This window comes from Canis aureus, chromosome 15, assembly GCF_053574225.1.
Source record: "Canis aureus isolate CA01 chromosome 15, VMU_Caureus_v.1.0, whole genome shotgun sequence".
NCBI lineage: Eukaryota > Metazoa > Chordata > Mammalia > Carnivora > Canidae > Canis > Canis aureus.
The window spans coordinates 62371591-62396676 of NC_135625.1; the positions used below are offsets into that span (position 1 = coordinate 62371591).

Consider the following 25086-nt stretch of genomic DNA (forward strand, 5'->3'; position numbering starts at 1 on the left):
GTGGGGGCGGGGCGAGGGGCGGGGCGCAGGGGACCGCCTGGGGACCGGATAGGCGGGGTGCGCGGCTGAGGGGCGGGGCCAGGCGCGGTGGGGGGCGGGGCGAGGGGCGGGGCGCAGCGGACCGCCTGGGGACCGGATAGGCTGGGTGCGCGGCTGAGGGGCGGGGCCAGGCGCGGTGGGGGCGGGGCGAGGGGCGGGGCGCAGCGGACCGCCTGGGGACCGGATAGGCTGGGTGCGCGGCTGAGGGGCGGGGCCAGGCGCGGTGGGGGCGGGGCGAGGGGCGGGGCGCAGCGGACCGCCTGGGGACCGGATAGGCTGGGTGCGCGGCTGAGGGGCGGGGCCAGGCGCGGTGGGGCGGGGCGAGGGGCGGGGCCACGCCCCCGGAGTCGCCCCCGCGCGGCGCCTGGGCTGGGTGCTCTCGGGGGCCTCGGGGCTCGCGGGGCTCCGTCGGGGTGGGTGGCTAGCGGTCCCAGGAGGCGGGGTTCCTCCGTCTGCAGGGGTCGGGGCCGGAAGCAGCTCCCTCAGGCCCTCCGACGGTTCCGGGGTACGAGACGCAGCCTTGCCAAGTTGCTATCGCACTTGATGCGGAAGGCTAACGTGAAGCCTCCGGTCACCCGGATTCGGGGTGAAGAGCTCCCGGCCACGCGGTCGCCCCGGCCGAGGGTTGGTGGCGTGGAACCGCGTGCCCCCCTCCGGGCGCTGGAGGGCTGCCCCCTGCTGGTCGGCACCCGCTCGTGCACGCCGTGCTGGCCGAGGCGCGAGGCTCCTGCGAGCTCAATCAAGCTCCAGAAGGGGTCTGGAAGCATCATAGAAACTGGTGTCAGAGGCAGCCCTGCTGCAGGGGTTTAAGTTTACTCAACCGTATGCTCCTTCCTATCAAAGTGAAACTTCCTTCTCCTGGAAAGCGACTCAGCCGTCACTTGCCTAGAAAAGAACTTCCTAACCTCCAGATCATACCGAATCCTCCTACAGACTACACCAAACACCTCTACTTTTTTTTTTTTTTAAGATTTTATGTATTTATTCATGAGAGACAGAGAGAGGCAGAGACACAGGCAGAAGGAGAAGCAGGCTCCATGCAGGGAGCCCGATGCGGGACTCGATCCCGGGACCCCGGGGTCACGCCCTGGGCCGAAGGCAGACGCTGCACAGCTGAGCCACCCAGGCGCCCCGCACCTCTGCTTCTAATTCTTCTTATTCTTGCCCAGGTTGCGGTTCCACACTTACTTGTATGACCACTGATTATCGTTGGTTCCTCCCATAGACTGATAAATGAAGCCTCTGTCTCCACTGTGACCACTGCCGCCTGGTTTCATTTCTGTCATGCAGTAGGCTTTAGTTTCTTAATATGTAAGAGCGGGTGGTTGGATGAATGAAGGAGCACATAGTCATTGCTCAAGAAATGTCTGCTGAATTAGTAAATACCCGAGTCTTTGGAGGACTAGAGGGAATCTGTTTGGCAGTGGACCAAATACAGTCAGGTTTCAGAAAGAAAAAGCAAGGAGAAACCTACACAAGGAGAAGACCTATCGGGATTTCAGAATACTTCAGGGTGGAAGCCCAATGTGAGCTGAAGTTACTTGAAGTCTTTCTTAGACTTCATACCAGGAAACAAACCTTTGGGAAGCAAAGTGGAGCCAGCTAGTGAGGGAGTGTGTCAGGAGAGTTCCAGGCCAAACGCTGAGTTCAGGGAGGGGCTTTAAGGTTTTAACCAGACCCCACCTACATCACTATTTTTAGTGTAAAAGTACTGCTATTCCAGAAAGACTCCTGGGAGTATTTTGGTGTTGATCTAATAGAAGAAAGGGCTTTAAATGAAGGTGATTTTTCCAGGCCAGAGAGCAAAAGGTACCTGTGGTCAACAAGGTATCTGCCATTTGGGAGCAGGAGTTGGCTGAAGGATGGAAGCAAAACAACAACAGAAGGAAACAGAACAGCATGAAGGTCCATTTATTTATTGGTTTTAAATTTTTTTGATTTAAATTCAATCTAGTTAACGTTACTGTATCATTAGCCTCAGGGGTAGAATTTAGTGATTCTTCAGTTGCACGTAACACCCAGTACTCATTTACTGCAAGTGCCCTCCTTAATGCCCATCCCCCAGTTACTCCATCCTCCCACCCATCTCCTCTCCAGCAGCCCTCAGTTTGTTCCCTAGAGTTGAGTCTCTTATGGTTTGCCTCCCTCTCCTCTCTGCCTTTCACTTATTTTCCCTTCCCTTCCCCTGTATTCATCTATTTTGTTTCTTAACTTCCACTTAGGAGTGAAATCTCATGGTGTTTGTCTTTCTCTGGCTGACTTCACTTAGCACAATATCCTCTAGTTCCATCCACATCGTTGCAAATGGCAAGATTTCATCTTTTTTGATGGTTGAGTAATATTCCATAGTGTGTGTATGTGTGTATACATACTACATCTTCTATATCCATTTATCTGTTGATGGACCTCTGGGCTCTTTCCATATTTTGGGTATTGTGGACATTGCTACTATTTTATTTTTAAAGGTCCATTTAAAACCTGGCAAATGAAAGAGGGTGGCCAGCATGGTTCTGCCTAAAGGGACATTACTGGTGTGAAGGTGCAGACCCCCAGACCCTCCTGCAACCTGGGAGAAAGCAGACTCCTCCATGAAAGTCAACATACCCTCATTGGGCACCTATTCTTGAGGTGCTCTGGGAGATGGAAATGATACTGCAGTCAATAAATCTAAGAAGACAATAGATGTGAAATAAGCATAATACCATTAGGATTTATGGAGGTGTCAAAATCAGCTGCCAAATTAAGTGATAGGGAAGATAAAGGCAGAAGCAATTATTTCTAGTAATCAGAGATGAACTTACAGGGAAGGAGACATTAAAGCTTAGCTTTGAAAAAACATAAATGTAGTTTGTGGGCAGAGAAGAGTGGAGGGTGTTATACCATGAGGCCACATCGTGGTTCACAGCATGGTCCACAGCATGGAGATGTCGGTGTGAATGCTTGACTTGAAAAAGACAAAATTTTCATTGTGACTGAAATTTATTAACCTGCACTTGCAGGAGTGAATTTGGATGGCACCCAAGGGCTTTGGATTGGAGTCTGTAGTCTGGAGGAAGATTTTTAAAGAAATGCCAGGTAGTGAACACTGAACTTCCTTCCTCAGCATCTAGTCCCTGCCCTTTCTAAGCAGGTCCCAATTTTGTCCAGATAATCTACCTTTCCCTTACAAGATTCAAGGGAAAATGAAGTCACTTCCAATTCCAAAGGTAGCTATGAAGCCAAGCATGCTAATCCCTGTCCTTCGTACTGCAGTGTGGGCTCTTTCTGTTATTATTATACACAATAAATATTCACAAACGATATGACACTTAATTGTCGGGTGTATGCAAGAGGCGTACACAAATCAGAACTGTTACTGTTACCAGTGGTATGTCAGCCCATTTTTGTCAAACAGAGGAGCATCCGTGGAGTAATTGCATTTTCTCACTGAGCCAAAGGTAGGGGTTGCTTCATACATAAGCTTTCTAATTATGGGCTAACATTAATAGTCGCTGACTTCCTTCTTCAATTATTTATAGTTATGAGTTAAACTTAACGTGGTCCCACATATTCTTTCCCTGAAGGGCCTCAAGAATCTGGAAAGGATTAGCCACAGTCTAATTTAGGAATAGGGATGGTTGTATCCACCTATGTGCCTTTACTGGTATGAGTCACTGGGGAGGTTTACTAAGTCACTATTTAAGACGATCCAGAACAGGTGCCTACAGCTGTTTTAAGAATAAGTACTATGGTGACCATGAAAATGCTCGGCTCGGATCTCCAACTGGAGGGAGTGGGTATATAATTGACAGACAGCCCCAGCTGGTGCCTCTGGAATCCGTGGTGCCAGGGCCATACTGTGATTCTCTCGGCTTCTCCTGGTTTGTGATTAAGGGTACAAAGGCAGGTCCATTCCTGGGAGACAGGGACTCTTCTGATGAGTGACTTTGACTCAAGGACTCCCATTGGCCTTGACAAGATTTTCCAAGACCTGCCCTACAGGATAAGCTTTTCCTCCCTTTGATCTTTCCTTCATGAGGATTAAACCTACTTCACAGTCTGATGGTCTCCCGGTCTCCGCTGGTCCCTCTCTGTTGTCTCTCACAGATGTTTCTCTTAATAAATCTCTTGCACATCGATCTCATCTTGGCTTCTGCTTCTTGGAGGATCCAGGCTAACACGTATACTGTTATGGTTATATCTCCTAAAGTTAAAATACTCAAGTGCTTTTATTATAAATGTGTTATAATGGGAGTAAGGAGCAAAATCATTAACTTGAGAGCATTTAGGAAAGCCTCACCCACTACATTTTTTTATTCTTTAGTACATTTAGGATAACCTTTATTCAAATTATAGCATGGTCTATCTCTAGAGCAAGTTCCTGCCTGCCTATTTATTTAAAGCAATGATGCTGAAGTTTGGTGCTACTCTTGACAGGTGTTAATCAGAGTTAGGAAAGCTTTCATATTCTCCTTTGGTGTATTTGTGAAATTAACTTGCAGCTACACTTTCTTTTTGGATCATAAGTGTGTGGGACATATATGGTAGGAGTGGTTAATATTGCAGTAAGAACAAGAGAGGAGTCTTCTTATGTTTCCAAACTTGTCCCATCTCCAGGTCAGATATAAAGTTTGGTTTTGTACTGAAGAGTTTGGAGCCAGGGGAGCTGACTTAGGCCAAGACTGAGTGTGGATGTTTTTCCTCTGGCTCTGAAATATCAGACCCATTGGGTAGGCACGCAACAGATCTAGTTTCTATAATTGCACCCACACCAGTGTGGTTTATATGTCTTCACACACAAACCCACAAATGTTGTCTGGATGCTAGTGTATGGGAATTGGGAGTGGATAAAGGCCAATATCTCTACAACAAAATCCCCACAGAGGTCAAATCCATTTTCTCCATAAGAATGTGGTCCCAAATTCCACTTGTTACTGGATCCATCAGGCCATCAACAGGGGCTCAGAGCTTAGAGGCACGTCTTCCTTCACTACCTTTGGTAGAGGTTACAGCAACCACTGAGACGAGTGCCTCTTACTCCTAAATTTCAGAGGGAGAAGCTACTATGAAGTGTGCCTTGACTTTGAAGTTTGAGGAGAGATAGTCAAAAGTGGTGAGTTTCCATCAGGTCAGGGGATCCTATCATAAGGTTCAGGTCAGAAGTCAACACTTATATCCAAGACAGTAGCTTACTGACTTTTAAGGGATGGAACTCTGATCTGTCTTGCTGCTCTCAATATGCCAACTATAGCTTTACCTCTTTTTACCTTAAATTGTCTGCTTGGTTTCCTCTATCATTTCCTTCAAGGATTTGCCAAATGTCCCCTTATCAGAGAGGCTTTCCTGGACCTCACTGCATAAAAGGGCAAACATGCCCTTTGTCCAGTTCCCCCACCACTCAGAACACTCACTTCTCTAACTTTACTTTGTTTAATATTCCTTCATAACACTTATCATACTTGGTATGCTTATTTGTTCATTTTATTTTGTTTTTATAATAAATGGTGTCTTATTTTTAAAGTAAAAAAATTTTTGAAGGAGAGAGAGAGAGAGAGAGAGAGAGAGCAAGTCATGTGTGCACATGGGAAGGGGGAGCAAGAGGGGAAGGGCAGAGGGAGAGAATCTTAAGCAGCCTCTATGTCCAGTGCAGAGCCCGACACCCCTGAGATCATGACCCAAGCCAAAGGCTTAATCAACTGGGCCACCCAAGTGCCCCTATTTGTTCATTTTAATGTTCAAAATGGGACATAAGTGCTATGAGGGCAGGCTTTATTATTACATTTATTGTATATTTCCAAACCCTATAACTGTAAATAGCATTGTAGTAGGTGTCCAATAAATGTTTTTGAATGAATTTATAGGTGACCCAATGACCCAATTGGGAGAGGTTGACCAAATGTGGGTCATGTATCTTACAGATTTTATAAAAATTTTGTAATGGTTTTATGAATGTTTAGGAACCATTTCCACGAGTATTTCTTAAAAGAAGGCAGAAAAAAACATGAAGGATTTTAACTTGAGAAAATATTTTCTAGTGGCTTCATCTAGTTTTGTGCCAAAAAATATTTAAAATTCAGTGAAGCCACAGATCTTTACTACCTTACTCTGTCTCACAGAGACCATAAGTTCAATAGGGAGAGTTTGTGAGCACATGAGAAAATGATTTCTGCTACTCCTTTTATCAAAGTATCATGTATCTAATGTAAGGGCATCTTTAGTTTCTGTCTTAAATTCCAACTTTTTCTGCATGGCTCAATTAGCAAGTGAATTTACACAGGTTGTAAAGATATATTTTTGTTGTGTTATTCCTGCTAGGTAAAAAAGCAAACTGCTGCCCTAATGCCTAATTTCTGTCCTTCCTGGGACCGGCTCAGGGAATCTATGTATCAGAAGTAGGGATGTTTGAAGACAATAAGTAGGTGACCTGTTAGTATTGGCTTGTGGTCCCAACTTCATTTTGAATTACAGCCCAGACTTCCATCCTGTCTATGGAAGCATTAGGGAGTCACCCTTTCTAGAAGACACTCTTATGTACCTTGTAATATTAATTTTTTTCCTGAATTTATCCCTATATTTAATCAAGAGAAATGCATATTTTAATCTTGTGTAGGAGGAACAGAGGCTCTTCATCCATTCTCTTGGATTGAGAAAGAAAAAAAAAAAAAGCAGCCCTTGACATCCAAGAGCTTGTCTGACACTTGTCTGACACTCACAGCTAGGCACCGTTTTTCTCCTTTATACATAAACAATTTCATAGAACATCCATATCAAACAAGATCACTCTAAGATCATGTCAAAGCAAGATAAGAACAAGATCTCTGAGCAAACACAAAATACTCAGTATCTTTCTTTCTTGTCTAAAATGAGGACCTGCTACTTTTCCAGAAAACAATTATAGCTTTATGGCCACTTTAGTCATCCCTACCAATAGATGAGATTTATGGCAAAAATCATAGGATTGCCCCTGCTTCTTGACAGCATCCAATCCAGAACAAAGCCTTACTTTCTTAGACTCTCCCCAAAATTATCCACCCAAAGCCCAAATTCTCTAGTAGTTTAACACCTCTTTACTGAGATTGAGTTTCTTGCAGTGTTTGTTTTACCCTAGCTGCAATGGGTAATCCAACTTGTCCAACTATAGGTGTGTTCCTGGTGGTCTATTGGCTAGAGAGTCCTAGTACCATCATCTGTTATACCCAAGGATATTCTCTCCTCCCCATCTCATTAGATACTCTTCTTTATCCAGCACCAGAGATCTATTAGGCATAAAGGTCACTCCAACAGTACTGACACGAGTCAGCTGTTTGCCTTTCTATGGTTTAATATCAGTTTCCTAGGAGGATTGAGATTTAAGTCTGCTCTAGGTTTTGACTATTTGTTACCAATGGACAAACTCCCAGTGAGTGCTACATGTCTTGTGAATAAATGTCAAGAGCCTCAACTGAGGCTCATTATTGTTTCTTTGGTAACAGCTTGGCCTCAAGGCTGCACTGACAATAAGAACAAAAGGAGAAACTCTATATTAAAAAATAAAAAGTTGGAGTTGCATTTTCACTCTTTACCTAGATGGAGGCTGAGGGAAGGCTTTATGACCTCTTTCAGGTACTTGGTTCTTATTTCATAGATAACAGGACAAGGCATAGATATAGCCTGTTAGATATATATACTTGGGCCTTGGATTACAAGTTGTGTTGACAAAGTGGGGGGATGTCTCCTGTGTCTGCAAGGCCTCTTCTGGACTGCATGATTTCATTGCTTTTATGTTGTACATTTGATCATTTTGCCCTCCTGGCTCCCACCCTGTCTCCCCTCCCATCCTCCCACTTGTACTATCTCAGACCCCAAATTATACTAAATAATTTTGGCAGCCCGTGAAAGTGAATTTTATGTCAAAATTTAGGCAAAGAAATTTTTAGTACCTACATCTACATATTTCTTAATTATGTATATTTGAGTTCCCGTACAGTTCAAATGAACAGAAGTAACATTTTAATGGCCCTCATGTATATTTATTTGTATTAATATATCCTTGGCTCCTGGTACTGTCATCACTGGTCAATACATGGTTTATTTTTAACTTACTCACTTGTTTATTTTTTCCTAAAATGGAGAATACCTCTAAAACTAACCATCCAACATGAGGATAGAACATTGACAATAACTTAATCTACACAACCTTTCCTCACAAAGAAATGGTCCTTCTTTATAGCATTCAAATGTACAAGAATCTAAATGCATAAGTAGCATTTCTACAGCTCTCTTGAATTAGGTGTGGAGTTTGTGTGTGTGTGTGTGTGTGTGTGTGTGTATGTCTGTGCGCGTAATTAGAAGATGTCTGAAAAGTAGAGGATCACCCACCATTCCTTCTCTACCACACTTAGAAAATTGACTTCAAATATGAGAACCAAAGAAAGAAATCCTTTTCAAAATGGAAGCTGATCAGGGGTCTAAAAGCTTTGAAGAAATAAAGAACATAGATGTGATGTGATGTAGTCTTGAAAGAAGGGATAGCATGTGTTACTTTTGTCAGCAAAATAGTCAACACCTAAGGCCATATCTGGTTACCTATTGGTTTACTAGGCATATACAATAGGTGAGGTTATCAGGTGGGGACTAGCTTAGGGACTAAATGTATCAGACTGATCTGTAAGGCCAGTATGTAAGACCAATATTCCTTAGGAAGCTCCATCTGGCCTTGGGAATTAGACAATAGAAGAAAGCAAACTAACGGAGAAGGAAGAGCCATCAAGAGACTAGGAATAGCAAGACTCAAGAAATTTGGGAGCCTGAAGATCTCCTAGATAGCTGACTGCTTCTCCAAAATATGGTCAGGGAGGAAGAGGGAGAAATAGCAGAAAACAGGTTATGACATTCAGGTAGAGTGGCAAAGAACAAAACAAGGTGACTGATAAATGGACAGAAATCCTGACACTATCTGATCTCATATAAGACTAAAACTTTCTAAAATGACCAAATGAATAAGAATGCAGACAAACTTACAGCCCCGTTATGATCTTGAAATGCTTCCTGGAATAGGGACAAATATCATACTCCTTCTTGGGAAACAACGCTGGTTGGCCATCTTAACACTTGTTGAGTGTTCCTTCACTCAACAAATATAGAAAATCTGCTAGAGAGTAAGCTTAATCTCAGATACATGGTGAGATCAGGGGCAGGCTTTGCTTTTTGTGGCACGCCTACGGAAACAAGAGAAGGTGAAGTGTGAAAGCTGGAAGATATTTAGTGTGGCCAGAACCAGAGAGTAATGGGGAGATACTGTGAACTTGGACACATCAGGTGGATCCAAATATCGAAGGGCCTCATCAACCATTTTAAGGATTTTGGTTGGAGCATAACTTAGTCAATATGAAGTCGCTGAAGAATTTTTATTTGAGTTTATTAAAAATTTTTCAAAGTAATACATGCACAAGTTAAAAAATTAAATAGTACAGAAGGACTTGAAATGAAAAACACAGTTTCCCACCCCATGTCTTTTAACCCTAGACCCCTTCCCTAGAGGCAATGCATTTAACAATTTCTATTTTTAGATCTTCTGTTAACTAACTTGCTAACATTAAATAATACGTCTGAACAATAATTCTTGACTTATTAACTTTAGACAATCTTTAATAATTCCCCATTACAAAAGATAAGGATTTAACTTACTCTATCCCCACCTTTCCTTTGCCTATCCCTTGCCAGATTTTTGATAGATATGTCATTTTTAAGACTTCTATTGATGGAATTTATAATTTTGGACTGTATAGTATCCTCAAGCTCTTGTTCCATTAACTGCAGACTTTATCCTCTCATTCCCACTGTGAATATATAAGTAGCCCCACTCTTCCTTCCACCTCTCTTCCCCAACCAATTCTCAAACTCTTTCTGCTCTCTGGTTTATTAACTTGTCAGGATCAATTATATTCGATTTCAGTTCTGAATAAAAAATTAAGCCTTTCATGTTTTGTGTCTAGGCTGATCGGAACACTGAATACCAACACACAGCATCTGCATTAGTTTGGCTAAGTAAATATTGCTTACTGAGAGCTGAATAGAAGCTAAGACTTTTTCTTCCATACATATCCAATGTTCACGATGCCTGTGGCACTTATAAGGAGAAGTACCTACCGCCAATATCAAATTGAGTTTCTTCTTACGTTCCCTGAATTTTTGTTGTTGTTTCACAAATGGACCTGAATGTCTTGGCATATTCCTGTTTTCTTTTTGCTGACTAAAGAATGTATGTCCTCCATATTTTCAAACATTCCAGTTTCTCAATGATATTAACAGAATGTATATTCTTCACAAAGAGCCTGAGACTTTGTACTCTTGTCTGAAATGGGTCTGCTAGAGTGAGACATCCTGGGTGGGATCCATTGTTTTCTGGATTTTATTCTTTCCTCTTTCCTGGTTTTCTTCCTCATTTTGCTGGAGAACCTCCTCCAGGTACTTTCTCAGAAAAAGTACAAAGTAGGTAGACTTTCTGGAAACTTGCATGTCAGAGAATGTCTACTTTGACAGTTTGGCTTGCTATGTTGTTCTGGGTACAGAAATTTTCCATAAGTGAAAAAAGTGTTCCACTGGCTTCTAGCACTTACGTGTTGTTAATGAAAAATCTGCTGCCAGTCTATTTCTTATTCCCTTTTCAGTTGAGCTATTTATGATAGTTTAACTTTATTCTCTTTTTGGGCAATTTTAATATCTTCCTTCTATCCTTAATATTCCAAAATTTCACAAGATTGTGTCTAGCTATAGGTTGTATGGGGGCCCTTCAAACTGGAGACTTGGTTCTTTCAGTTTATTTATTTATTTAATTTATTTCTTCACCTATGTTTTGTATGTTCTTTTTTCCAGAAAGTCCTAATGCTTAGATATTGATTGTCTAGGTCTTTCCTTGTTTTATTTATTTATTTGCTATTTCTTTTTGTTCTGTATCTTAGGAGTTTCTATTTTCCAGCCTGTTTACTGAGTATTTGGGGCAGTTTTATTTCACTTTCAAGGGCTCTTTTTATTCTGTTTTTCCTTCTTTCTTCGTAGCATTCTGTATTCATTCTGTATTCATTCAAATATACCTCAAATTTCTCTGAAGATACAGATTTTTTTTAAGATTCTTTTTTTTTAAAGATTTTATTTATTTATTCATGAGAGACACAGAGAGAGAAAGGCAGAGGTACAGGCAGAGGGAGAAGCAGGCTCCATGCAGAGAGCCCGACATGGGACTTGATTCTGGGTCTCCAGGCTCACGCCCAGGGCTGAAGGCGGCGCTAACCCGCTGAGCCACCGGGGCTGCCCTGAAGATACAGATTTTTAAAGTTATTCTTTCCATGTTCACTTTGTTTCCTCTAGAGTTTGTTGTATTTTTTGAGTTTTCTAATTCTAACTGGTTATTTTTTTTTTAAGATTTTATTTACTTATTTAAGAGAGACAGAGAGCACAAGCAGGAGGAGTGGCAGAGGGAAAGGGAGAAGCAGACTCCCTGCTGAGCAAGAAGCCTGAGGTGGGGCTCAATCCCAGGACCCTGGGACTATGACCTGAGCTGAAGGCAGATGCTTAACTGACTGAGCAGCCCAGGTGTCCCCTAACTGGTTGTTTTTCTTACATGCTCCTCCCCTGGTCTTCCCCCTCCACCGCTCCCCACCCCATGCCCAAAGACTGAGGATTCCTAGCTGTTTGCATTTAAGAATCAATATAACTGTTAACTTTTATAGGAGTTGGCATGGGTGGCCTCTGCCAGTGTATGGTTGGATCTGTTTCTCCAATAAGCCTCTTCCGGGACTAGAAGCACTTAGGTACTTGAGGAGGGGTTTCAACAGTCAGAGAATTAGCTGATAGGCTAGAGGTCACTTATTTCCACAAAAGAGAAGTTTTATTCTGGGGCACCAACTCCTACCTCTCCTCAGGCAGTTTATTCAATTTCTATACAAACAACCAACAAGAACAGATTTTTAATGGATACCAATTATACACTGCCTGTGTTCTATGCACAGTGGTTGGGGCAGAAAAGGATGGGGTTCAATTTTACAACTGCTATAACTCTTTATAGACTTTTCAGGTGCTCATGTTTCTTTGGGATTATGTTGTTCAGATCAGCTTTTACTCTGTCTGAAAGATACCTTCACTCTTTCATTCATTATCATGCTTCATCCATTTTCTCTCTTCCAGAAATGTGTTGAGATCTTCTTCAGTTGTAATCAAATCTGTTCAGTTTTCTTTGCTGAGATGTGCCAGTTCTCTTTTGCATTTCTTGACTTCAATTCAGTGGGGCCTGGGGAGGGAGGGGAGGTAAACTTATATGCTCAGTTCATCATCTTAAATTCAAAGTCCCACTGGAAGCTTTCAGACAGGGGAGTGACATGAATAGCTTCATATTTTTAAAAGGTTCCCAGGGGCCATAATGCTAAAAATGAACTAAAGAGGGCCAGAAGGGATATGAATATTATTCTAGAGTACTAAGAATCTGATTTCCTTGCAGAGAACATGCAATGTCTGGGACTCTTGGGAGTCAGGCACCTTACCAAAATAACCCATCATTCAAAACCCAGTAAACTACTAGGATGCTTTCATGTTGCCCTAGAGATAATGCATGAAACTTGAATAAACTGAAATCTAAAAGACCTGGATGACGCTAAAGGGGTCAGTGTCTTTGGGAAGTACCTCAGGAGCCTATCTCAAGTTCCTCCTTTGAACTGGCATTTGGGATACACAAAGGGACTTTCTGTTCTGATAAAATTGGATGAGGGTGAGTATAAGCAGCCAAAGAACTGGCAGGTAGGGACATAGAGGTCCTTCTGTTTGCTGGCTGGTTTCTTCATTTACTCATTTACTAGCTTATTCAAAACGCTAGAGTTACTAACACCCATTCTGTATTCAGAGTGCCCGGGTTTGAATCCCAGGTCTACCACTAATTAGAGGTGTAGACTTAGGCAATTTACTTGATCTCCATAAAATTCAGTTCATTTAGTCCTAAAACGGAAATGATAAATTTCCATCTCATAAGATTATTGTGAAGATTAAATTGTTTAATTTAATTTTAATGATCTATATAAAAAAACAAGTACAATATTTGGCACATAGTCAAAAACCCGCTAGCTGATAGAATTTTTTCAAATGTTGAATGAATGTTCGACATCTATGTTTAAAGCACCTAGATGATAGATATTCACGAAATAAGGGAAAATAATTCTAGGGTTAAAAAATGACATAATAAAGAAGTCCAGAGAAAAACACTCTCTAGGTCAAATTTTATTGTCTATGTATCCACCCAATTCTTAATAAAGCAAATAATATAGTGTATTAAAACAACTAAATAAATAGAAGTGATCTGAAGGAAAACTGGCTGGATGTATACATTAATCCCAGATCCTCAACTCTAGTTAAAAGTACACAGAAATGGGAGGTTTTGATTAAGATTAGAAGAAAACTTAAGAAAATCTTTGCATTGTTATTAAATAAAATTTGGGCCGGTTGTATCCAGTTATCTGGTTCGAAAGTCAAGATTTCTCTATGTGTGTGGACTTTATCTGCCAACTGGTAAAGAACTCTGGGCAGTGATAGGAATCTGTGTCACTACAGAAACATACACATCATCACTAAGTCGGATGCCCATTGTTTGCTAAAAACAAATGCCTTTATGCATTTGTTCTGATTTTTCAAGTGACTCCCATTCTTGATTTAATCAAAGAAGGAATTTCACCTTTAAGATGGAATTGAATAAAGAGATAAAAACCCAAGAAGCTATGAAGACCACACTGTAAATTTAGAGCCTATGGGTCCTGTAGATCCTGTAGCTCATAAAGCAACACCCCTAGGTGTTTTGAGAGGCTGGCGTATAAAATTTAGGATGGGATTCGATGGATCACACTGCAGCAATAAATGCCATCTAAAAGGGTAGTCTAGCTCTAAAATGATTAATTATTGTTAATTAGACAGTAATAATGGCAGCTGGCATTTTCTCAATACCTACCAACCGCCAGATGCTGTTTAATTCCTTTTAGAAGGACTAAAATTTAATCTTCACAATAATTCAATGAAATAGATCCCATTTGATAAGGAGTCATTTGACTAATAGGTGAAAGAACCAGGCTTTGGATACAAGGAGTCTACTGTGAGAGATGATGGTCTTAACTACCAGGCCATGGTGAGAAAAGGGGAGTACTAAGCTTACTACTCTGTGGACCAGCAGAACATAGAGGAATCCCTTGATATACAAGCACTGCATTCACAGACCTCTTCAGGACTATCGGTCTGGGTCTTCCTGACAACCCTGTGAGGTAGGGATTTTTGTCCTCATCTCACAAACAAAGAAATGTTGAGTAGTGACACAATGACCTTCCCAAGAGCTAACACTACCTACAGGCTCTTTTTACTATATCAGATTGCTTTTTAAGCTCTTTGAAAACTACCTAAGCCACAGAATATCAAGGAACTATCTCGTTATCCTAGTAAATTTGTGTTTCAGTGGATTCTATGGGCAGGTTTCTGGAATAGCTGATCAAAAATAAAAGCCCAGAGAGTCCTCAGGATATCAGAATGGGAACCACCCCCAAGGGCCACGGCCCATCATGGTAAACCAAGGGCTGGCACAGAAGCAGGTGCCAAAGCTCTCAGAACCAGGCCAACAGAGGGCCAGCAGGGAATCCGGGAGCAGAGGAACGAGGCTCATAAACAGAAGGCATTGTTCCTAAGGATTTCTGATTCCCCTTTTTGCTGTGTTCTTAACCCACTTTCTAGAGATGGAACTAGGTAGGAAGATATGTGGGCAATGAGCCAAGAGGGCAAGGCTAGAACCCTAAGAGACAGAGGTCGAGGAGTGAATCCCCATCTCTGCCTACCTCCCCAAACCTCTCTACCTGCCACCTCGCTGGGCACTCCTTACATCTGTGTGAGGAGGTATAATTTCATAATATTTTCCTTCCATTCAGGCAGATAGGCCAGGCTGGTAGCCACTTCCTTCTGGATAGGCCAGGCCCAGGCCTCAAAGAACGGAGCCAGGTTCTTCTGCACTTGGTGGGAGAACATCTTCACCCACAGATTCATTTTGTCAACATTGTCTGTGGGCAAGTTGGTCTGGTTCCTGTACTCCGTGAAGAGACGGATAAATGGCTCCCAACCAAAAGCCTCCTGTAGCTGGGGACAGAAAGCAGCAGCAGGAGACATTTAATTCACCGAAAGAAGACCCAACAAACACTATAACAAATTAATGTAATGTATTTAGCCCCTAAAATACCAGTTTCATTTCTGTCACTGGCCCCCTCTCCTGTTCTAGCTGCTGGCCTGACAGGTTACTCTCTTAAGAAGGGCCTCTGGGCAGTGCAGCGCTCACACAGAGCAGATCCTCAATCAAGGATGGCTGTGCTAATAACTGCAAGGATTAGTAGCAGTATTTACGACCTAGGTCATTGTTCCTGTAGCTCACTGGATTGTGAAAGTGTCGACAGGGTATCTCACAAGGATTTAAAACCGGCCGAAGTGGGAAAAAAAAATCCTTGTATCTTTCATAGCTGCAAAGTGAAACTCCAATAACTCCAATAAGCCCCCCCTCCCCTTACCCTGATATGACCTGCATCAGTCGCAGGCCTGCACCAATCTGCAAGGCTGCTAACATAGCCTTTCAGAAAAAAAAGTGAGTCCAGTATAAACAGGAGACTCTATTTAGTCCAGGCGGCTAGAATTAAGGTAAGTAAGGCATAATTTCAGGAAAAGGCAGCTGTCCCCGAGGCCACTGGAAATAGCCCGTGTGAGGCTGGGTTATGGCGCCTCACCGTTAGGACAGACATCAGCAGTTCTCTGAAACAACCTCAGCTGCATTTCACAGGTGAGCGACTTCTGTCCCTGGGGTAAAATGGCCCCAGTGACAAAGTTCGAGTCTCCAGGCAGTTTCACTATCGTTCTCGGGACAGAGGGTACAAACAGAGAGGGACTGGGGCAGGTGGAAGAACCTGGCTGGAGACTGAGTTCCAGAAACCCAGGTGGTGGGACTCTGCACCGTGACCTGGGAGCTGCTCCAGGGCCTGGGGGCCAGGAACGGGGCTGGTGGACAATCGTTCAAAGGCAGGGGCAACCTCATGTGCAGGCCAGTGAACAATCTTGGATTAACTGAGGCAATGAGAGGACCTGCCTCATAGGTTCCGTCCCAAATCCTGTGTGTGCCCGGGAGGGGGAGGTCATGGGGGTGGGAACGGGCAGGGTATTTGGTGTTAGATCGCTATTCAAACAGGACATGGTTTGGCTCCAGTCTCAGGTATGTGTGGGGTCAAAGCTAGCCATGGTAACCGTATTTATAGTACCGTCTTCACCTCTTAGTGCTTTCTATCTCCTCTCATGAATCTCCTCAAAGTCATGGTGTGAGGGTGCAGCTGAGGCACTTAAGTCCACCCTGGGGTCACTAGAATGTCCCCTAATGAGGCCATGCCAGGTGGTCCCCGCAGTGGGGTCTCCCACCCCCCTCCATTCTGGCCCAGTACCTGTAGATACGTTTCCAGGGCAGTCCACGCATTCCAGTTTTTCACATTGGGACCCTTGCCCAGGTAGATTCGGACTCTCTTCTCCCGAACTGGAGGCCACAGAGCAATATTGGCACGGCCTCGAGGGATGCCCAGGACTGTCTCATGCACGTAGACACACCACAGATTGCAGGTGGCCTCGGTGGTGTGTGGCGGGAACTCCCACTCCTGCCGCTGCTGGTTCCGGCCGAGCTCATGGACAGGGCCCCACAGCCCCTTGGTTCTGATGAGCTTCTCATTGATGAGCTCCTGCACGGATTCCAGATGGCACATGATGGGGTACCCTGCGTGCATCCAGCCTGGGAACACAGGAGGGAGGAAGAGAGGTGAGAACGCTCCCCACCTGTCCTTATCAGAACTTCCAGAAGCCCGTAATGCTCAGAAGGGCAATCCACGCAAAGACCCACCAGGGCTCTCCCTCAGCCTCTCTTTCTGTTATCGTGCCTCCACCCTCACTCTGACCCGAGAGCACGCGGCTTCAGGACGGATGTGCATCACCCACAGCCCTCCACGTACTCTTCAGCTTTTCCATTTTCGTGAGTGTCCTGGCGTGTGAACCTGTCTCATGATACTCTTTTCTCAAAGTTGAGAACTCTTTGATGGTGGCTTCCCCTTCTCATTATTTAGCTACGGAGTTGCCTGCATTGATGCTCTTCCTAGGGAGCATCTCCATAAGGCAACAAAACCGGGGTGGAAAGGAATTTCCATTGTTTTCTTGTTTCTACACACCCCTGATGTGTTATGCTTCTCGACCCCACTGGCAGAGATCTCTTCATAAGGCCTCTTCTCAAAGTCATTAGATTCCTTCTCCCAACAGCTGTAACCCCGGTGGAGGCCCCCCCAACCACTTTTATTTTCTCCTGGAAGTCGCCGATGGGGCTGTGGCGAAAGCCTACACTTCGTTCTTGCACTATTTCCACCGCTGGAAGCTCTCTCTTGACATGCTGACCTAAACTGTTCATATTTTAATATACTGCTCACGCCCATTTCCACGGCCTGCTTTTCTTGTGTTACATAATCCCATCAAATGTTCCTCATGCCATCAAAATATCACTTTAAATGTGTCCTTCAGTGTCTGTCGGAAGGTATGCACGTTATATTACCTCCCCACTCTGTCCTGCTGGACATTTAGGGAGTTTCCAATTTTCTGTTGGGGAATACAGTTGAGGTTTTTTTTGTTTTTTGTTTTTTGTTTTTTTTGATGCATCCCCCCGCTTCCATTTAGATAGCAAGGTTTGCATCTTCTATATCTTGCTAGAGCATGTTTACCACGCTGGCTGCCCGCTGCAGGAGAAACAGGAAGGCCGCCAGGCGCAGCATGCACAGAGGGCTGGCTCCCCCAGAGTACCCACCAACTGAGATCTGGACGTCAGCAACGATCCTCTGAGGCAGACGCAAAGGGAAGGGCTCGGCCCCCAGCCGTGCCACAGCCTGCATCACCTCGTCCCAGAGGCGAAGCAGCGGCTCAGGGTTCTCCAGGGTACGGAGATTGGCGGTTGGCACTGTCAGGATGATGTTGTCCGTAGCCAGTTCTCCCCAGGGACCTGGATTCTCCTGGATACGCCTCTTCCACTCTTCCTGGGAGGTCTCCCCTGGGAAGAGAGGTCATGGGGCTCGAAACTCACTTTCCTAAATCCCTTATGTTAAAACGTACAACTTGAACTCCAGGAGGAGAGCACCAAGGTCACGAGTGACCATATCCCCGTTTTTGTCCTCTTTCTACGAAGGCCCCATGAATGTGGTTTGGTCTTAATCCGCTTGGCCCCAAAGCTGAATCTAAGGAAACCTAGCTCCCTCCCCTCTACCAACCTGGACTTTCTCTCTTCCTACACCAAACAGCCCCAGATGATCTCCTGCCCTGGCTCTCCCACTCCCCTGGGGTTCACCCCGCAGCTCCACTCACCCAGCTTGTAGTACGGGGCGTGCACGGCCCCCTTGACAGTGATGGGCACAGAGCCGAGTTTGCTGCTCTGAGGCACAATGATATACAGCAGGCCGCCCCAGAGGCAGGTGATGGACTTGGTGGGCTTGTCCAGGCAGCACCGGTTAATCACAAGCGGGCCTCGGAACAGCTTGCTGGCTCTGGTCAGGTCATCAGTGTGGCAGCCAATCTGTATCTGGAGCGGAGAGATCCCCCCTCAGAGTCACCCTGGGTTGTGTGCAAGTGGAAAGCAGGAGGCTCCCAGGAGGTGAGGGCAGGAAGGGTCTCTGGGTCACAACCCCATGCAAGCCTACGCAACTCCATCATTCCTCAAGGCTGTGCGGACTGAATTGTATAAATGACCTCCCAGGGGAGTCAGCTCCACATAGGGTCATGTTGAGATGCTGGAGCAAGGTACACCTGGTATAGCCCCCCAGGCTAATGCTGAGGAGGGCGGCCCCCCACCCTGGGTGTCTCTATAACCCACCGAATCCTGGGTTGCCTGTTTCATTGTGGTGATTCTGGCCTTGGGAATGGGGCAGAGGGGACCTCGCTGACTCCCAGTGGGAGGCAGTGTGATCGGCTGATAAAACTGGAGGGTGGACTCAGCTCCTCCCCTTCTCTAATGACCCCCTCCCCGGCCATGCGGCAGCTCCCTGACTGGGTGGAGTCCTGGGATTCTCCTCCCAGGTTTATGCAAAACATGTTCCAGGACAGGTGCAGACACAGCGCAGATCCTACCAGTCAAAAGACTCTCACGGGGGACAAAGCAGGATGGCTCTTTAATTTTCTATCAGTGTGTGTGTGTGTGTGTGTGTGTGTGTGTGTGTATGTGTAAGCGACAGACTGAAGGTGGACCGGGGAAGCAGGGACCAGTCTTCAGTGTCCCAGGGAAGATGCAGGAAAACCTTGTGCTCCACTAGGAGATCGCCTTCCCCAGGCACCAAAAGGGGACTGAGGTTGTCTGAACACTCCTGCGTGCCAGGGTGCCCTCCATCTGCTGCTTTTTGTTTTTTTCAGCTTTTTAAATTTTTTATGGAATTATCTTCTTTAAAAAAAAGTTTTATTACTATTTTTTAAAGGAGTTTCCATGGCATGATGGGGCTTGAACTCCCAACCCTGAGAGTAAGAGTCACATGCTCTATTGACTGAGCCAGCCATGTGTCCCTGTTTGGTGCTGTCCTTGTTCCCCACTCTAGGACCTAAGTGAAAAGCACAAAACTTAAGAGCCAGACGTTGGTTAGGATGGAGCCCTGGGCTCTGAAATGTGTCAGATCTATTGGTGGATTGATTGGAATATCATTGACACACAACGTGCAGCTCATTTGCCTCACCCTTAAAATGGGGTAAAAGTACATGCCACGTTGCCAACAGGGTTTTTGTGAGATCACACAAGACGGCAACCGTGAAAGCCAGGATATCTGGGTTCTGCGTGATGTGGCCACAGGGCACGGCCTTACCTTCAGATCAGCAGAGGCAGCAGCTTCAGGCAGCGAGACCTCTATGATCTGCCTTCCAGGAATGTAGAGCCCAGTGCTCATCCAGCAGTATCTGGTGCCTGCCAAAGCACAGGAATGGTCCCTTGATCCCTCCCCCATGACACCATCTCACCCCAGAGTGTACACAGCCTCTTCGGGAGCTCCACACGGCTCTCTCTCTTCATGCCCGCCCCGACTCAACTCTTGCAAATGTCACCTGACACCCCCACCCCCATCTCCTTGACAGCGCCCGGCCACGGGTGGAGATGGCCCCACTTCCACACCCCCCACTCTGAGCGCTCACCCCGCGCCCCCCAATTCCATACCAGGATTGTTGCAGTTGACCTCAACGGTGATGGGAGACTCGGAGGGACGCAGATAGGGGCTGCTGTACATGTCTTCGATTTCCGGCACCAACAGCGAGAGGTCACTTCCAGAGTGGGCCAGGCCAGTGGCCAGGGAAAGCATAGCACCCCTGCAGCAGTCATTGATGACGGGGTTCTCTCGGGTTGCCACCGGGAGCCGATACCGACTCAGCAGCTTCCTCAGGAGCCGGTGCACAGACATGTAGGCAGGGATCTCTTCGGCGGGGATCTGGAGGAAAGCTGCCCCATCCGGCCCCAGCTTGGCCAGCCAGCCTTTCTCCACATTCCCTCTTTTCCTGCCCATTATGACCTGGAACTCGGCCAGGGTGGAACGGAAGTGGTAGGTCCTTATCCCTGCCTTAGGAGTGCGGAAGGGCCCTGGGTTGAGGCTTTGGCTGGTGATGCTGATGCCAAAGGGGTTGAGGAGGAGGTTTCCTGGGAACCGGGCCAGAGGGGACACTCCGGGGTTCTTGAAGGCCCACCACCACGCTTGGGCTCCGACGAACAGCCCCCCGCCCTCAGCTACAAACTCCTGCAGCTCCTTGACCCCCACATCACTCACGGGTTCAAAGCAATAGACACTCGCGTCGCTGGTCAGGTGGGGCTCGATGCTGGTGTCTATGCCCCCCACCGCGAGCAGGCCGCTCAGTGTCCTCAGTTCCGTCTGCACCACGATCTTGCCTCTGCGGCCCCCGTCCAGCCAGCGCACGGCATTGAGCAGAAAGGGGCCCAGTTTGCCCACCGTGAATAACACCTTGTGGCCAGTCACGACCACGCGGCCCCGGCCGTAGCGGGCAGCCGCTATGACACAGCCGTGGTAGGAATCTAACCCCAGGGGAAAGGCGAGAGCCCCGTGCACCAGCAGCTGGGACGGGAAGCAATCCGAGTTGCTGATGTCCAGCTCTGAAATCCCGTGCAGGAGCTCCTCTCTGTCCTCGGAGAGATCGTCTTCACAGCTGCAAAAGACACAGGCATTGTCTATTAAAGGAGTGGCCACACGAAGCTCTGGGAACAGAGAGCGCGCCCCACACAGCAAGTGTCAGCTTTACTAATGTGATCACTTCTAGCTCTCGCAGGACTGCTGGGAGGATAAAGTGGGCGTCTCTGCCCTGACTGGGTGTGGAGGCTGGTCTGAGGGAAGACACAGGGACATCAATTCTGGTCTGCCCCCTCTTGCAATGCAAAGTCTCCAAAGGAAATCCCAGGGGAAGCCGTGCCATGCTTACCCAATATCATAGCATAAATATTCTAGGTTGCAGTGTTTATTTCAGCCTTTTGGGCATGATGTAAACAACTGAATGGGAAATCATGTTTTCATTCTTATAAAGAGTCTCATTTGTAAATTTCATGCAGCCAATTTTCTGCAAATAAAGTCAATGGAGGGCTGAGTTGGTGGCACCATTGAAGAATCACTATTATCTCAAAAGGTGGGGCAGAGGAGTGGGCTGGCTTCAACTCTAGTAGAGACCCTCTGGTTACTTGAACTCAAAAGGATTGACCATCTACTCGCAGCACTCCATCCACTCATTGCCGACTCTCAGGAGTCCCATATCCATGCTATAAGGGGTTTCTCAGGACCATCTGTACCCGTCTGTGAGTAACAAACTCCTGTACGACTTCAGGACTGCCATGTCCCCCAAATGGGCGATGCAGCCCTGGGTACCTAGGGGATCAATAGGGGGGAAGAGGCACAGTGACCTCTAACAGCCGGAAGATCCCAGAGCTGGTTATGCCAGTTTTGTTAGGTAAAGGTGTGGCAACTACAGGATGAGAAGGCAGCTGCATGCAAATACTGAAAAACAAGTCAAGTAGACAGCCTAATGGCGTATCTGTGTTGCACTCTCTTGGTTGTAAGAACTCCAGTTAAGTGATGGGAAACTGGTACTCTTAGTAGGTATGATCCTTTCCTGAACACAAAAGTATCACCTTACTACTGCCTCTCCAGCTCCTTGAAGCACCAACCACTGAAATCGTTCAACTAGCTCTTCCTGCTCTGATTCCAAGTTTACTAAACCACTATAATTTATAATCTTACTTCTGATGATTGACTGCCTAAACAAAGAAATCATGGGTCAGGCCAAGCAGAATGTTGTAGTTCTGTGACCTATTCATTTCTCAAGCAATATCTTGGACAGGCTATCTTTAATTCTGTGATTCTAAAATTAAAAAAATAATTTTTAAGGTTTCTATTACTTTACATGTATACAAAATTAAGTGAAAAACGTTTTAATTCTCATAATGAGTTTTTATAAATTTCATGCAATTATTTTACAAATGAAGTCAGTGAAGAGGTAGGCTACTGTGTTTTAGATTAATACTGGCATCAAGATTTATACACTAGCCTATTATGATGAGGTGGCCGATATCGAATGTGCAAACTTGAGGCCCAAACACTCAATCACTAGGATCTCATCTAGACAATGTCCCTAGGTGAGGTCCTGCTCATGCTTAGCCTGGGTCGGGGAGAGGGGACACCCTCAGAGACATCTATCTGTTATTTCTAACAGCCATGACTTATGTGCAGAGGGGGATAAATTTTTGTTTCATAAACTGAAAAAAATATGAACTGGATTTTTACTTTTCTTTCTCATTCTCATCTGAAATGAAACAAAAATTTTAAAATCAGAATAAATTCATGATTATACTCTGTTTTGAAAAGGGCACAATCAGTAAACTATGCTAGTAAGAATTTACCGAAAATATAAATCAAATGGAATCAGACAGATCAGAAATCCATGAGCACAGAAGAATCTGTAACTGCATATATGTGAAAGAAAATGATCACGAAAACAAAAAGAGGGATTATCATTTGTCTTGAGAAAATACGCTTCAGTAACCAATAATGATCAATCGAGCATTTCAATGCCATTTAACATTTAAAGAAACAAGAATCACCAAATATTTGATGAAAAGTAACAGCATAAAAGAGAAGCACTGACCTAACCAAAGAAAGCCAACACCCTAGGAAATAAGAGTGATAAGTGGAGAAGAAAATCCTAAACAAATGCTGTATATCATTGGAGAGTTCTGAGATGAGGTATTATCTCTCTTTTCAAAAGAAAAAAGAAGTTACTGCTATTAAAAGTTACTCATTAGAATAAAAATACAATTGCCAAACAGGCATCTCAATTTTAATATATGGACAGAAAGTAAATCTTGATGGATAGAAACGCTATGAATAGGTCAATGGTAAAACTGAGTCAAGTGGTAATTGCAGAGAGCAGTGTTAAAAGGCAAAAAGAAAATCATTAGCAGAAAAAGTTGAGAAGGATGGACCAAGGAGAAGATCTGGCAAGCAAGAGTTAAAAAAGCAAAGCAGAAAGAGAAGAAAGTAGCAACAAACCTACAATTACATGCAATTGCCTTTTACTGAAAAATAGATCTTATTCCTTAGAATGACAGGACTCCCTGAATGCAAAGTAGGGTAAATGAAATGAAGAGCAGGATCTAGCTGATTACCGATAAACTAATGAACTTCAAACAAAGAAAAAGCTTTGAAGGCCATCAGAAAGAAAACAAAGCAAAAGAGAAGAAATTACGTACAAAGAAACAAGTGAAACCAGTGCCCTAAAAACAACGTATTTGAGGGCAGTGCAAATACTCTGATAATTAGCCTCCTAAGACTCTTTGTTGGCACATGGAAATCCTGAAACCGTACCAAGGGCTTAGAAATGTACCACTCATGAAAGTTTTCCCAAAAAGTTACTTGAGGTTACCCTGTAGGTCTGTAAAAGAAAAAGAAATACAACAGAGGAACAAATTGGCTTCACAAAACAGTGGTGGGCAAGGATATCAGTATAATTTATAACGAATGCCAAGAAACTGCTGATAAAGGTCCAATGACACCTGCTGTTGCTAAGAAATAATTCCAAGTTAGTAGAGCCAGGATGATAACACAGGAAGAATGAAACCAAGGCAAAATCCAATTGGAACCAAAATACCAGATGATTTCAACAAAACGCGGGAGGTAGGGGGTGAGCATGGAAAGTGCATTAAAGAGATAAAGGAAGTTCTTGATTTGAATGGAGATGTAGACTATAAAATTTAGCTAATTCTCAACTCAGATCTAAAAATATTTAAAAAATAAAGGCAGCAGTAAATATGGCTACTAGTTAGTTTATAATAAAGGTGGCATCTTATATTATTAGGAAAAGACCGATACTTTCATAAATGTTGTTGGGAGGGCTGGACAGGCATTTTGAAAAAGATAAATAGGATACCCTACATTACACAACACACCAGACAAGATTCCAAATGCACCAGAAAAGTAAATTTTTCAAAAGGAAACCACACAAGTACTATAGGAAACCAAGAGTGGAATCTCACAATCTGGGCATGATCCCAAATCAGATGTGATGATAGAAAAGACTGATAACGTTAGCTACGTAAACATTTTTGATTGGCAAAAATACTAAGTTCGCTCACAAGGCAAGCACCCTATAAACCACAGATAAAAGATGAATATTCCTAATCTGTAAGGAACCCTTAAACTGAGGAGAACACCAAAAACACATCAGAAAACAGGCAGAACATGTGAAAAGACAGTTGGCAACCACAAGAAAACCACAAATGACTCAGGCACTGACTGACTTGGAGAAAAAGAGTGTAAATTACAACTACATTGTGATACCATTTCCCAGCTATCAGACTAACAAAAATTCAGAAGTCAGATAACTGTTCTGTTGGACTTGTGTGGGTAAAATAGGCATTTTTTTTCCATTGCTGGTGAGAAGGCCAAGTGATGCAACCCAATCTGGAGATGAATCTGGCAATTTCTAACAAAAATATGCAAACATTTATTC

General features: G+C 44.6%; 1 protein-coding gene across 4 annotated transcripts in view; it reads right to left on the reverse strand.

Annotated features, from left to right (window-relative positions):
* Nucleotides 1-9398: 9398 nt before the first annotated feature.
* Nucleotides 9399-25086, reverse strand: part of TCAF1 (TRPM8 channel associated factor 1) — a 52289-nt gene continuing 36601 nt past the window's right edge. For 2 of the 4 annotated variants that reach the window (XM_077850259.1, XM_077850257.1), the window contains exons 3-9: nt 20246-21240; nt 19902-19999; nt 18424-18637; nt 17873-18112; nt 16482-16819; nt 14894-15144; nt 9399-12283 (exon numbers count right to left, since the gene is read on the reverse strand). In XM_077850259.1, coding sequence (XP_077706385.1) covers nt 12274-12283; nt 14894-15144; nt 16482-16819; nt 17873-18112; nt 18424-18637; nt 19902-19999; nt 20246-21240 — 2146 coding nt within the window. In that variant the 3' untranslated portion in view covers nt 9399-12273. Of the gene's footprint in view, nt 12284-14849; nt 15145-16481; nt 16820-17872; nt 18113-18423; nt 18638-19901; nt 20000-20245; nt 21241-25086 lie in introns of all 4 variants that reach the window. The other 2 variants (XM_077850260.1, XM_077850261.1) reach the window with 2 other exon arrangements.